The sequence below is a fragment of the Dermacentor albipictus genome, chromosome 1 (assembly GCF_038994185.2).
Source record: "Dermacentor albipictus isolate Rhodes 1998 colony chromosome 1, USDA_Dalb.pri_finalv2, whole genome shotgun sequence".
NCBI classification, from domain to species: domain Eukaryota; kingdom Metazoa; phylum Arthropoda; class Arachnida; order Ixodida; family Ixodidae; genus Dermacentor; species Dermacentor albipictus.
The window spans coordinates 425,915,368-425,929,307 of record NC_091821.1 but is presented as its reverse complement, the minus strand read 5'-3'; the positions used below and the strand labels follow the sequence as shown (position 1 = coordinate 425,929,307).

Genomic DNA, 13,940 nt, shown 5'->3' with positions numbered 1-13,940 from the left:
GCAACCTTTCGCCTTCACACTTCTAATACAAACATTCTAGCACTCTGTTTTATTAAGAAACAAGCAAATATAACCCGAAAAACTTATGTCATGTTTGACGTGCGCTACGCTGCCGCGCTACGTAGTGCAGCATATAGATTTTGGCTTATTGGTACAGATTTATATATATATATATATACTAAGAGTGCGAGACACAGTGCAAAGAAGTGCACGACATTCGTGTCAGAGTGCTACGCGCTAAGTTCAACTCCTCAAAAATATTTGAGGTCACTGTTTACGTCTTCTTAAATATTCAGTGAGGACCTTATGCATATTAACAGCACGCGCGTCCCCAGGGTTACACTGATACCTAGAAACATTGCTAAGGAAGCCACCCGTTAATACAACTCATTATGACGTTTTCCTGACGTAGCGTGCACCTGTAGCCAACGCCACGAAAGACAGTTTCCCTTTAACAAATCCAAGCGACGGCCACTGCGGAGCTTCGTCGTAATGAGTTGTTACTCCGCACATCCACAAAAAATGTGACTTTGAGAAAGATTCGGCAAAATTACATTTGCAGTATATCTACACAGAAGTAATAAGCAAAATTGCCGAATAACCACAACCACGAATGAGCCCTTTCGATGGTCCTCTTCGTCACCCTGATGAGCACGTTTTTCAGAATGCGGTAATTGGTTGTAACAATCTTTCCGGCAAAAATGCCAATTTTTCGTGCGGCTAAAAAGCTTCGTCTCTAACATAAAGTTATTTACTCACTGCTATCAGATGGATAAGCAGACGTCCTGTGTAATGTTACGTTCTACTTTTCGTTGCAACCATTTATGTAAAAAATACCTGCGAGGAACTGCGTCGTGTTCCCCCATAAAGGCCCAGCGTACTTTATAAGGTGCACCTTGTAGCACTTGGAAGAATAACGCACAATTCATGAAACATTCAAACTGCATTGATAGCGTCAAGGAACAGTGGGTACCAAATGTTAACAAAATTTAGCGCGTCTATCTTTCGCGGGGCTTCAATGAATTCATAAACCGCGTCGCTCCTGTCATTAGGATGCAGATGTTGGTGAAGGAACACCATGGTTCGGGTTTTAACAAATTATTTTTACTTGTTTTATGCATTGAGAACGTGAATGATGGGCGACACTGAATGAAACGGCCTGATTATGTTTCATGAACTTATTGGTTAGCCATGATTTTGCCTTGGCAGGGCAGTACGTGGCATGAACCCTGCTGTCCAACCTGCGATCGGAAAAACGATGGTGCGTGCTCAAGCCAACAGTTAACTATTTGATTACGCCGAACAAAGCAACCATCACTGACACAATACCTTGTTGGTCAACAATAAGCGCTACACAACATGTCTATTATAGAGAAGTTACACCAAACCACAGAGGGGTGCGCAGGGGATAGGCAATGAAAGCTTCGCTTTCGAAGATATGCATCAGAAAGAAATTCTACTTAAAGGGCCCCTAAACCACCTCTAATATTTTTTTTTTAGCATTGAAAATAAACACACGCATCGACTTCAGAATGCCTTCAAGATCAACGATACGAAACGCCGCAGTGCTACACGCAAGGGGCGTGCCGCAAGATCCAAAAACACTCCCGTTCTTCTCTCCGGGACAGTCCGCTATCCTCAGCTCTCGTCATGGCGTCACCAGGGTGCATCTGGGTATGTCATCTGAAGCAAACGTTGTCGATTGGTCGAACAAGGACCTACGACTACCGGTTAGTCTGCCTGCAGGTACATATGACTTTGAAATAAAACTTGCTGAAGCGGAGGAGGCGCCCCTAAGCCAAAACCGCGCACCACCATCTTGCTGTAGGCGGAAAACGCACCTTCTCCCACGGTGGCCACACTGCGTAGTCAGCGTGCTGGCGTCCGGACGTTGTAGTGGTTACATAGTGCGTTGTGTACGGTTGCACAAATTGAGCAAAAAGAAATCTGGGATTACGTTTCACTTGTAAGTAGCACATCTTAAGCTTCATGAAAACATCTCTAAATTTCGCAACGCCTGTTGATAGTTCGCTATCTGTCTCTAATTTCTCATCTCACATTCATTGTTTTTTTATTCCAAACAGGTTTCCAAAGAAAGAAAATATGCGAAGCACGTGGGATCAGGCTGTCGGCGAGAAGGCTGGAAGCCAAAAGACAGCGATTAGACAAGTTCGAGGAACTTCACGCCAGATTGTTTTGACCAGACCGGGCAGACAATACGGCTACGACAGGGAAGTTTTCCGACTGTGTTCGAGGCATATTCAAAGCCGCTGAAAAAGCCGGTGAGTTCACATTTTTGTGCTGGCTGATATCGCTGGTGAGGAGCGCGAATAGGAAAAGAACGTGCCGTTTGCTATTTGATGAAATTCACTTGATGAGTCCGTAAATTTCGTCAGCGATTGCTGTATCGTCTTAATTAAAAGGGTTGCTCAGAACTACGAAGGGTTATGTAGCGTCACTTGGGCAATATACAAGCAGCTGTGTTGCGTTACGTTTGTGTCTTTCTGTTCTTATATTTGTGTTTTCTTTACATGATGCAGTGAGTAAATCCAGCAGTTTTAACCAGGGCAATCCTCGTTCCAGCTAAAAAGGAACCGGCCACAACTGAGGCCCCACAGTACTTCAGCCGCGAAATGTTGAAGTTAATAAGGTTCTTGAAGATGTGGCAGTTGCATCGCCTATAAAGCATCATTAAAGTGAAAATCATGTTTCTCTAGAGGAGATAGCACAGCTCAATGAAATTAAAATTATTTGGGGGAGCTTACCTACTGGTTGCCTTGGTGACTTACCTCCCATTTCAGATGCAGCTTCTTAAGTCAGCGTAGTTAGGGTTTCGCCTATTGCCTTTATGCCATCTCCAACTCTGTTCTAAAGCTTCATATTTTTTTTTGCAAGCACCCGCCTTCATTGGTCTACTTTTACTCTTACTTCTTATAGGCTGGCCAGTTTCCTCTTGACTAAGTTTACTCCTTCTCTCTTCGTATAAAGGCAACCCTTGCCCTCACTAAACTACGATTCCTGCACTTTACTCTACCTGGCACTTCTAAATCCTGCACTATGCTGGGATTGGCAGAAAGTATTGAATAGATATCATTTCTTCTTTCACCATTAGGGCTTTCCTAGATCCGCTTCCTGTTTCAACGATTCTTGACGAAAATAGTCATTATTTGGAGCTCATTGCTTACTTCGAATTCTACCAACATCTTTCCTCATATGTTCCTAAAATCGATTCCGTAGTTTCCAATTGCTTCTCCACCAGCCTGCTTACCCCCCCCCCCTTTTTGCATTGAAGTCGCCCATGACTAAAGTATACTGACTTTTTCCTTTTCTCATGACTAATTCCCCATCTTCTTAAAACTGTTTTATTGTCTTCATTATCATGGCTGCAGGTTGTAGCGTAGGCTTGAATAACTTTTTTTACACCCTCAATTTAGCTTTGTTATGACTACAGCTAACCTCTCATTATTGCTGTAAAATTTGCCAACGCTGTACGCTATGTCCTTATGGATTAGAAATCCTAACCTTTATTGTTTCATACCTAGAAGTCCTGTGTAGTAGGGGAAGTAGCCGGTAATCAGCACTGTATCAGCCTCACCAGTTCTCCTAACCTCACGAAGGCCAGTAATATCCCAAGCAATGCCTGATAGTTCCTGAAACAGTCCTTTAAAGCAGCCTTCACTCGAGAGGCTTAGTGTGTTGAACGCTGCCAGGTTCAGTATCCAGTGACGGCCTGTCCGAGTTCAGATATTCTTAGTAGCCTCTCCTGTGGTACAGGTTATACCGCCGCCTTGGTTAGGCGCTTTGCAGCTGCTGGGGTATGAGGGCCATGCGTTAATTGTAGGACTCATGAGGGATGTGGCGGCGAAATATTGCACCAGGGAGGCCAGTTCCGATTCTGGTGAGGGAGTGTCTTTTGTTGAAGCTTAGTGGGCCTATCTAGTTTGGTTACACCAGGTCTAGAATAGGCCCACAGGCTCTCGGCATTTTTTTCTTGTTTGGCCTCCTCAGGCGCCACTCCAAGCCCGAAGATCTAGTGAACTGGAGGGGGTTGTAGCTCGATGTTCTACCTCTGCTCCAAGCTACCACCCCACTCACATAGCTGCGCATAGAACGCTTTCAATGGGACACTTCAAAACAAACAGAGCGGGGGGATTTGAACTTCTGAATACAGCAACCGAACAACCAAGTTAGCTCACTCACATAACACTGTAAGCGGCGAGGGCACCTTATGCCACAGAAGACCAGCCCAGAGGACTCTACATGCCTAAACACTCCCTCGAAATATCTGCGATATATTGCTTTATATAGAATTATTTCTAAATCGTTCTAACATCGGGCTTCCGGAATCTCACTATGCGGGCGACCACGAATTGATTTTTAGTTAAATACCAGTCGTACAGAACCTTCACCGGTGTTGATGGTTGCAAGGAGAAAGCCATGAGAAACAAAATAATGGTGTGAGCCTTGTTATCTCCGTTCTGACTTCTTATTATTGACTACTTCCGCCTTAGCACTCGTGGCAACCGTTAAAAAGCACGGCGGGGTGACGCAGTGAACGCGGCGGGCGCGCTGCGGCCATATCCGTTTCTCGCCTATGGTAAGTTGCTCACTGCGCGCGAAGCGCAGCTTCACTACGGCCCATTGGTAGCTATTGGCGACCTCCGCTCCAGCACTTTATTTAAACCTCCTTGGCATTTACGCGCATTCCCTGCTCTCCCTCTTCGTGTTGATTGCTTGTGCGCACTTGCCACTCGGTAAACACGGCCCGCAACGCAAGTGCCAAATCGCTCGCATTTCAACCCAGTCGTGTCTAGCGGTCTGATGAGCTGCGCGAACAGAGTCCGACTATTTTTTTATGCGAAGCATATTACGAGAGCTCAACCCAGCTCCTCAGGCGCGGCGGTGTCGCCTTCAATACCACGTGACACCGTGACGTCACGACAGAGGAGAAACGGGGCTCCTACTCGCGCCGTCGCTCGCGGCGTCGCGGCGGTATATAAGCAGCTGCGATTGCCTCTGCTAGACACTCACGAGGTGAAATGCCTCCTGGAGACAGAGCTGCTCGTTGGAATTAGAAGCGAAGGTTGTGGCGTGCTACGGAGACTGATTTTCTAGGTGGCTTTGGCTCAGCTCCTGCAAGATGGGCTGGGTGGGAATCGAACCAGGGTCTCCGGAGTGTGAGACGGAGACGCTACCACTGAGCCACGAGTACGATGCTTCAAAGCGGTACAAAAGCGCCTCTAGTGAATGCGGTGTTGCCTTAGAAACGAGCTGTTTCTAAGGCTCAGGCGTGCGTCGCTTGCTCAGGCGCACATTTCGTGGCCGCGCCGAACGCTGCGTTGCTCGACGCTCACCGCGTCCAATGCGGGGCGCGTAGTCGCTGCGCCGTAGCCCATTACACCCCTTGGCGGGTCGACGGGAACGCTGTCGCGTTCCACTCTTGAAGGCGAAGCAGAGTAACGCATGAGTTTTATGCGAAGCATATTACGAGGGCTCAACCCAGCTCCTCAGGCGCGGCGGTGACCATGAAATCACGTGACACCGTGACGTCACGACAGAGGAGAAGTGGAGGGCTCAACCCAGCTCCTCAGGCGCGGCGGTGACCATGAAATCACGTGACACCGTGACGTCACGACAGAGGAGAAGTGGAGGGCTCAACCCAGCTCCTCAGGCGCGGCGGTGACCATGAAATCACGTGACACCGTGACGTCACGACAGAGGAGAAGTGGCTTTGGCTCAACTCTTGCAAGACGGGCTGGGTGGGAATCGAACCAGGGTCTCCGGAGTGTGGGACGGAGACGCTACCACTGAGCCACGAGTACAACGCTTCAAAGCGGTACAAAAGCGTCTCTAGTGAATGCGGTGTTGCCTTAGAAACGCGCTGTTTCTAAGGCGTGCGTCTCTTGCTCAGGCGCACATTTCGTTGCCGCGCCGAACGCTGCTTTGCTCGACGCTCACCGCGTCCAATGCGGGGCGCGTAGTCGCTGCCCTGTAGCCCATTGTCTTACACCCCTTGGCGGGTCGACGGGAACGCTGTCGCGTTCCACTCTTGAAGGCGAAGAAGTAATGCATGAGTTGTTTCTTCGTCTAGCCGAACCAAATATAGCCAAGCAACAGCAGTTCACCAGGCTAAACAGTGGTTCAACAACTAAAATAAAGGCTAGTATGCTTCGCATCCTGGGCTTAACCTTACCTAAGCCACAGCCATTTTTTTCTTTGTCTAGCCGAATCAAATATAGCCAAGCAACAGCAGTTCACCAGGCTAAACAGTGGTTCAACAACTAAAATAAAGGCTAGTATGCTTCGCATCCTGGGCTTAACCTTAGCTAAGCCACAGCCATTTTTTATGGGAAGCACATTACGAGAGCTCAACCCAGCTCCTCAGGCGCGGTGGTGTCGCCTTCAATACCACGTGACACCGTGACGTCACGACAGAGGAGAAGTGGCTTTGGCTTAACTCTTGCAAGATGGGCTGGGTGGGAATCGAACCAGGGTCTCCGGAGTGTGAGACGGAGACCCTACCACTGAGCCACGAGTACGATGCTTCAAAGCGGTACAAAAGCGCCTCCAGTGAATGCGGTGTTGCCTTAAAAACGAGCTGTTTCTAAGGCTCAGGCGTCCGTCGCTTGCTCAGGCGCACATTTCGTTGCCGCGCCGAACGCTGCGTTGCTCGACGCTCACCGCGTCCAATGCGGGGCGCGTAGTCGCTGCGCCGTAGCTCATTGTCTTACACCCCTTGGCGGGTCGACGGGAACGCTGTCGCGTTCCACTCTTGAAGGCGAAGCAGAGTAACGCATGAGTTGTTTCTTCGTCTAGCCGAACCAAATATAGCCAAGCAGCAGCAGTTCACCAGGCTAAACAGTGGTTCAACAACTAAAATAAAGGCTAGTATGCTTCGCATCCTGGGCTTAACCTTACCTAAGCCACAGCCCTTTTTTTTGCCATGGCTATAGAAGGCATCCGCGTGCCGTACTTGGCTCTAGAAGCGCCGACTGCAAAAACGAAACAACACAACACCGACTGCCTCATCATGATACCCTGTTCAATGCCGTGCTTGAGCACATTGAAGTTGCGGCAGAACGAACGCGCAACGACGATTTAACTGTTTTTGGGCGCCGATTCCTTGCCTCACACGCACATTCACAGATGATGCCATTAGGGCGAAACGGGCTAACAGCCAGTTGGCGAAAGCAGCAGCGAGTACCAACTCCTATTGTCGCCACGATCTGGTAAAGGCGGCGACGGCGGCTCTTCATCTTCAGTGGAGGTACTTCGACACGGCGTTTCACCATACCGATATATCATATTGCCGAGCCTTTTTAGACGTCGTCGTAAAACAGGGTCCATTGCGGCACACTTCGCAGGAGCACGGGCCGGCACGGCAGCAACAGCGAGTAACTGAGAAGTGCGGAGTATCGGTAACTGGAAGTGGACAGTGTTTTGAAAAGCACGTTGGCTGATAACATATTTCATGTGAAATTTGGAGGAGCACTCGGCGAGGAGGAGACCAGTCGGCGAATGGAGCGTAGCAAAGAGCGAAATGAGCGGGGACACCATTTCGACCATGAAACGCGTACAACTCCGCCATTACGGCACTGTTTCTAAAAATTCTCGCCGCTACGTGTTCGTTGCAGACTCATGCACAGCGGCAACACCACAACTAAATTAGACTTCTGAGTGGCTTCGGGGCCCTTTAAGGCCCCCTGTAAAATATTTTTTGCTTTGATTTTATGGCCCAAAAGCACAATGTGATGATGAGGAACGCCATAGGGCGAGGCTCCGGATTGATTCTGACTCGCACACATGCAAGGTACACGACGGTATTTGCATTTCACCCCCATCCAGAATGCGACCACCCTGCCCGCGTTTTGTTCCCACTACCTCATGCTTATCAGCGGTAAGGTTAGCACCTTGGGCTAACCTTACCGCTAAGGAATTGGGCCTTAGCACTGCAGGTAAGGCTCAATTCATGCTGGTTAACATGGTGCTTATTTTTCTTTTAATTTAGTCCGGGCAAAGCAAGTATAGTGCTTGGCGCAGAACTACTGCTAAGCAGCCAACCCCTCAAACTCCGTTCGCCTGTTCGGAGGAGCCGCTTATCAACGTCTCTCAGACCAGTGGCTTTCCAGCGGCGACGTGGAAACCACACAGCTCCGGCAGTAGAACCATGTGCGCTACCATTTCTGGAATGGATGTGGCGGACTTGTCTCGCATGTCCGGGAGAGTGGTTGGCGTGGCGGACAACGGGATCATACCGCTGAACTTAGCATACATGCTTATCCAGATTGGAAGTGAGCAGTTTAGCACTGTTTATGTAGCCTATGCAGGCCATAACGCACAAGCCCAGAGCGGTACGGAAGAAAAGCAGATTTGCAGCATTGCTTCGCGTGATTTCTGGCAAGAAACTTTTCTTATCTCAAACACGTCTAAATTACAAACCACCCTGTTGATAGTAAGCTACACTTCATGGAGTTTTCCCAGCGTTACAAGAATGTTTAAACACTTTATGAATGACATAAGCCCCTCCTCCCCCCCCCGAAAACATGCTTTCTCAAACTCTTGGAGTAGTTCTTGTGGCGTTCTACTGCCAGTAGTTGTCTTTCCCAATATCTGAATTAAGAAATGGTAGACATAGGAGCAGACTTTCCTCTTTTCAGCCTGCGGCTGACGCAGATCACGATTATAGTTGTGTGCACAAACTCAAAAAGGAAGAGCCTTTGAAAGCGAAGACGGCTGAACATGCCGGTAAATTCGACAGTAAGTACTTTCGTATCGCTATAAGCAATGGTAAGCCTAAGGTTAACACTTCTGCTTAGAGACGTTAAATAAGGGGATACGATAATAAAAGCAGAATGACCACAAGTTGGATTTAATAGAAGGTGCGAAATTGCTGAACTCGGGAAAACCTTTCAATTTTGTAAACAATAAAGTGGATTTGTCTGTGACATACGTATGAAACTGCGACACTCTGCATCTTAGGCTATGAAGACCCTCTCGGTCTCCGGTTCAGTGATAAATCAATAGCTGACTAAGCCGAAATTAAGCTTACGCTTCATGTCCGTTTACGGCCTGGAGATGCCAAACGTAGGTTGCACTTTGCACGCTGGCATTGTAATTGTCTTGAGTAGTCGTTACACAGTCAAGGTCACCATCATTGTCGATGTCGGAGAGTGCAAGACCGGCCCGAAAGCCTTCGAATACCTGCCAAATAGAAAAAATTATACCAACAAATTAGCATTATTTCCAATAATTATATTACTCCGTCGTCAACTATCACTCTTTCCGTAACAAGCACTTCTGGAGAAATATTGCCACTTGGCGAGAAAATGAGAAAGAGGACCCCGAAGGTTCCTTCTACGAGCGTTAGCATTTCAGCGGGCTCTCTTTCAGTTAGATCATCTCTGCTACCGTTCTTCTGTCAAGAAGGAGACAATCGTACGTAAGAAGTTTGGTGGACGGGCGGGGTACCCTGCAACCTCCACCGAAACTCTTCTTTTGAAGCGCAAAGCTTCAAAAGAATCATTGTGCGCTCGAAATAAACAATACATAGAAAAAGAAATGAAACTTTCTGTAGTAACATTTCCGTCGAGACGGATGATAGGCCGATTAGATCAAGTAGCTGGATTTATTGAACAAGACGCTGCTCATTGGCATCCCTGAGGGAGTGATTAACACAAAATAATTACAGATTGGCATAAAAACAGGGCGAATGCAGTCTGTAAATGCAAAGGAGGTTAGTCTTAGGCAAGCTCGTGCTGAGTAGGAATAAGAAGGAAAGAAAAATGTAATACTTGAACTTCGTAATTAATTCTTGCCAGGCCAGCATTTTGAAGAAGATATCATTGTACGAACTGAGGGAATATATGTTTCAATGGCTTAGGGCGGCCGTTTTACTCTAGTGCTTCAAATATTAAGGAAGCTTACAACAACGTGCACGGATACTTAATTGTTATGCTTTTTATCACGAAGGCGCAGAACTACTGGTTCTATTGAGAATTCCAGAGAATATGCAGGACCAACCACGTACAATTCGCATGGGAATGTTCAAAAGTGCCCAGAGCTGCTGAAAATTCAAAAGGACTGAAGGCCGAAACAAAGATCCCCTCTTTTGCATTTTTGTTCACGCTTTATCGCAATAAACTGGAAAGGCAACTGAGAAAAAAAAACATGAATTAGGCATTGATTTGTGAAAAATGTGCAAACGGCATAAGGTGGGGTTCCCGGCTTATGCATGCGGGAAACATCGTGCTAATAAAGGACAATGAATGACATTTGGACGCTTGTGGGTACATGCCTCTACCTACAGCGCTTACACCCCGCATTAACGTGTAGCGAAGGGATCGTGCTACACACCAATCATTGGCCGTGCTCTAACTCTCCGTGCTCTAATTACCTGCAGTAGTTATTTCTAGCTCAAGTTGGACATCGACTGTGTTAACGTCGCATGCCGTTTTCATCGACAAGCACGTGTGCCGAGCTTTTCGAGCCATGCGGTCACTAAAGCGAAACACTTGAGCACTTGCTGTTAGAACGTCCATCGTTTCGCAGTTCACTGTATGTTCCTGAGAAAAGTACAACAACTTAATTTTGCACGAACAGGCTTATAAGATGGCCACGGCGGCCGCATTTCGATGGGGGCGAAATACAGGAACACCCGTGTACTTAGATTTAGGTGCACGTTAAAGAACCCCAGGTGGTCGAAATTTCCGGAGTCCCCCACTACGGCGTGCCTCATAATCAGAAAGTGGTTTTGGCACGTAAAACCCCATAATTTAAAAAAAGGCTTGTAAGATATTTTCGGTTTGAGCGGTCGTGCGATCAGCTACTTATAAGGCTGACAAAGCTGTCCTGGAGTTCTTGTCTACCAAGAGTCCAAACCCTCGACTGTGTGATGCTGCCACTCTCTGTGTGACTGTTTACTCCTCTCTACTTCTTCTTCCCTTATCTCCTTCTGTTCTTTCTCTTGTTTTTTGCTTCCTCTGCAAACGTGTGAATGTGGTGGCCTTATTAGGAGTCAATTGCTAGCCCGCTTTTCCTTCTTTTTGTCATGCCAGGATATGTTTTGGGTTTGAGTAGGCATGCGGTCAGCCACCTATAGGGCTCACACAGCTGTCATGGTGATCTTGTCAACCACGATTCTAGACCCCGACTGTAACGCTGCTACTAAAGTTGACACTCACTCACTCTGCGTGTGAGTGTTTACTTCTCGTTATTTTGCTTCCTTTATCTCCTTCGTTCCTTTCTCTCTTTTTTTCCTCTGCAAACGTGTGGACGTGGTGTCCCTATTAGGAGAGAGTTGCTAGCCCGCTTTTCTTCTCTTTGTCAATTCTCGATATGTTTGTAATAATAATAATAATAATAATAATAATAATACATGTGGTAAAAAGGTAGCATATTTTCAAGCTATCTACAACACATACATATAGTGATTATGGTTGTGAACAAGAACACTGGTAATGTTTTATTTCTGTATAAATTCTACAGACAAGAATTACTGTAGTGAAACTGTAAATATTGCAAGCTGTTGATATACAGGGGTTTCACCGAACACTTTCAAAATTATTTAATAGTTGCCTGTGGCAGATATCACCATTCTAGTTCATGAGCTGGTCTACGCAAAGCGGTGGACAATACTTGCACAAAAATTGAGATGCGAAATCGACAAATTAATAAAAATAAATAATAAATTTAAACTAATTACATTATGGCCAGTATTGCAATAGATAAATTCTAGCCGTGGAGTTCGTATGGAACGAAATTTAAAGATAACGCCAGTTTCGAAATATAAATTCGTGAACATTGCGGAGAAATGCATTGGCGTTCCAGTGCATTTTTTAACAAAAAACCGTTTCATGCACTGGAACACACAAGTAACTGGAACACCCATGCAGCTCTCCGCAAAGCTCGGGAATTTATATCTCGAAAGTGGTGTCGTCCTGAGAATTCGTTCCAAGTGGATCCGCCTTACGAAGTCCACTGCTAGAATTTGTAAATTGCAATATGTGTCATAAGATAATTAGCTGTAAAGTTAGTGCATTCTTATTAATTCGCAGATTTTACATTTAACTTTTTTGTGCCAGTAGTGGCCGCCGATTGAAATAGACCAGCTCATAAACTTGAATTGAGCTATGCGCAACAGGCAACGTTTAAATATTATGAAAGTGTTCGCTGAAACACCCTGTAGATCGGAGGTAATACTAAGGGAAGCAAAGAACAGTGCATACGCCCACCAAGAGCAGCCGAGGACAAAGAGAGAGAGAAAGAGAAGATTTATTTCTAGCAAGCTTGGGAAACTTCAGCGTAGGGTGGAGTGCTTAGTTCAGGGCTCCATTTGCTCGCGCCGCTCCTCCTCCCTGGTCTTGTGGGTCTAAGCTGCCCAGCGCAGTGACCCACGAGGAAGGTGAAAAAAAAGGGGAAGTGACAGGGAGCAACCCGGAGGGAAGAGAAAAGCGAACGTGCCTCTACCGAACTTAGATAATTTGTTGGCTACAATAAATATGACGCGGTAGAGTAATTCGGAAATTAATAATAGCGTTTAATGCTAACATTTCTGAACAGCATACAGAGTGTAAACCTTCGTAAAATGTTTTAAGAAAGTCTTAGAACTATGGTAGACAAGAGATGGTACCTAGAACCAAAAAATATCTGTACCACGAAAGCGTTGACACGGAATCACGGAAGAGCTCATGAAAGCCCACGACAAAGCATAGGGTAATAAGATATAGAAGTAGGCAAGCTGAATTTTTCAACAGGAAAGTGAAACGTGGACGGTAAACTGCGTAGAATGTACCCCAATAGTTTTACGAGGAAGGAAAACAAGTACTGTGGAAAGAAAATTTGCACACCAACACAAAGTGCAGTTCCTAGCTACTTCAGGCCTGATCTGGCGATCAAACAGAAACAGACCAAACAGAAGCACGCACTTGCAACAGTGTGAAACCTGCTCCTGCTGACGATTTATCAGATTGTGATGGAATGCCATGGTATTCACCGCGCCAGAACAGTGAATAACGTCCACCTTCAAAAACAGCTTTGGTTAAAAATTTTCGTTCAGAGCTTGATCATCACCAATAAATAAATAAATGAATAGACAAATAAAACTGGACTATTGAAGGGAAGAAGGCATCGAAGACATAGGAACGATGTTGCCACCCCATGCGTGGCTAACTTCCCTCGAGAAAGCGGATAGAGGCTCAATTCTGGAGTGTAGTAGTAATGAAAACCTAATTAGCGCACGCAGCTCAGGTGATTTGTTTACACACCAAATCTAAAGAAATTTCATACGAAGTAATCATAAGCACCGTGGTTATCATGACAAAATTCCAGGAAATGACACTGCGAAAACAAGTTTGCAGAATGCTGTGCGGCCGTTACCCTCCACGCGGTGGGCACGAAAGCGAGTGATATTCGAGACTAAATGGACATGAGCGCAGGCAGGCAATATCAATCGCTCACCTTTCCCACATCTGGAAATTCGGGCTGAAGCTGGTTCTTAGCCTTACCCAAAATGAGAGGCAGAGAAAACACTCCGATAACAATGGATATTCTATAAAGTAGTTGCATGTTTAGCATTAGAGCAGAGTTTAGTGTTGGAACAACTGTGCCGGCCTTTTATACAGAATTGGAAGTGTTTCGCTATTGGCTATTGCGCCCATGTCATCCTGGCTTCATATCAAAAACAATAGTGTCATTATGAGGGAGAGTTCTATTCTACAAGCGTCCTCCTTAGGTGGACATTTCGATTTCGTCTGACGCTGAAGTGTTCATTGACTGGGGACGCCTATCTAGTTCCTACGCATACCAAACCCAGCTAATAAAAACTTCAGTGCAGATATAATTGGACATGCCGACCATGTTGACCTAAAGAATTCACCCCGCTGCCCCGAATCGCTTCAATTTCTGCTACGCGTGTTACGTTAGCTAAGCTTGCTGAGTGAAAA

The 13,940-nt window shown here is 46.3% G+C and overlaps 1 protein-coding gene across 1 annotated transcript in view; it reads right to left on the bottom strand.

The window, feature by feature from the left end:
- LOC135896572 (uncharacterized) overlaps nucleotides 1-13,581 on the bottom strand; it is a 34,797-nt gene extending 21,216 nt beyond the window's left edge. The window contains exons 1-2 of the mRNA XM_065425031.1: nucleotides 13,456-13,581; nucleotides 9,050-9,201 (exon numbers count right to left, since the gene is read on the bottom strand). Coding sequence (XP_065281103.1) covers nucleotides 9,050-9,201; nucleotides 13,456-13,572 — 269 coding nt within the window. The 5' untranslated portion in view covers nucleotides 13,573-13,581. The remainder of the gene's footprint in view (nucleotides 1-9,049; nucleotides 9,202-13,455) is intronic.
- Between the last annotated feature and the right edge of the window lie 359 nt (nucleotides 13,582-13,940).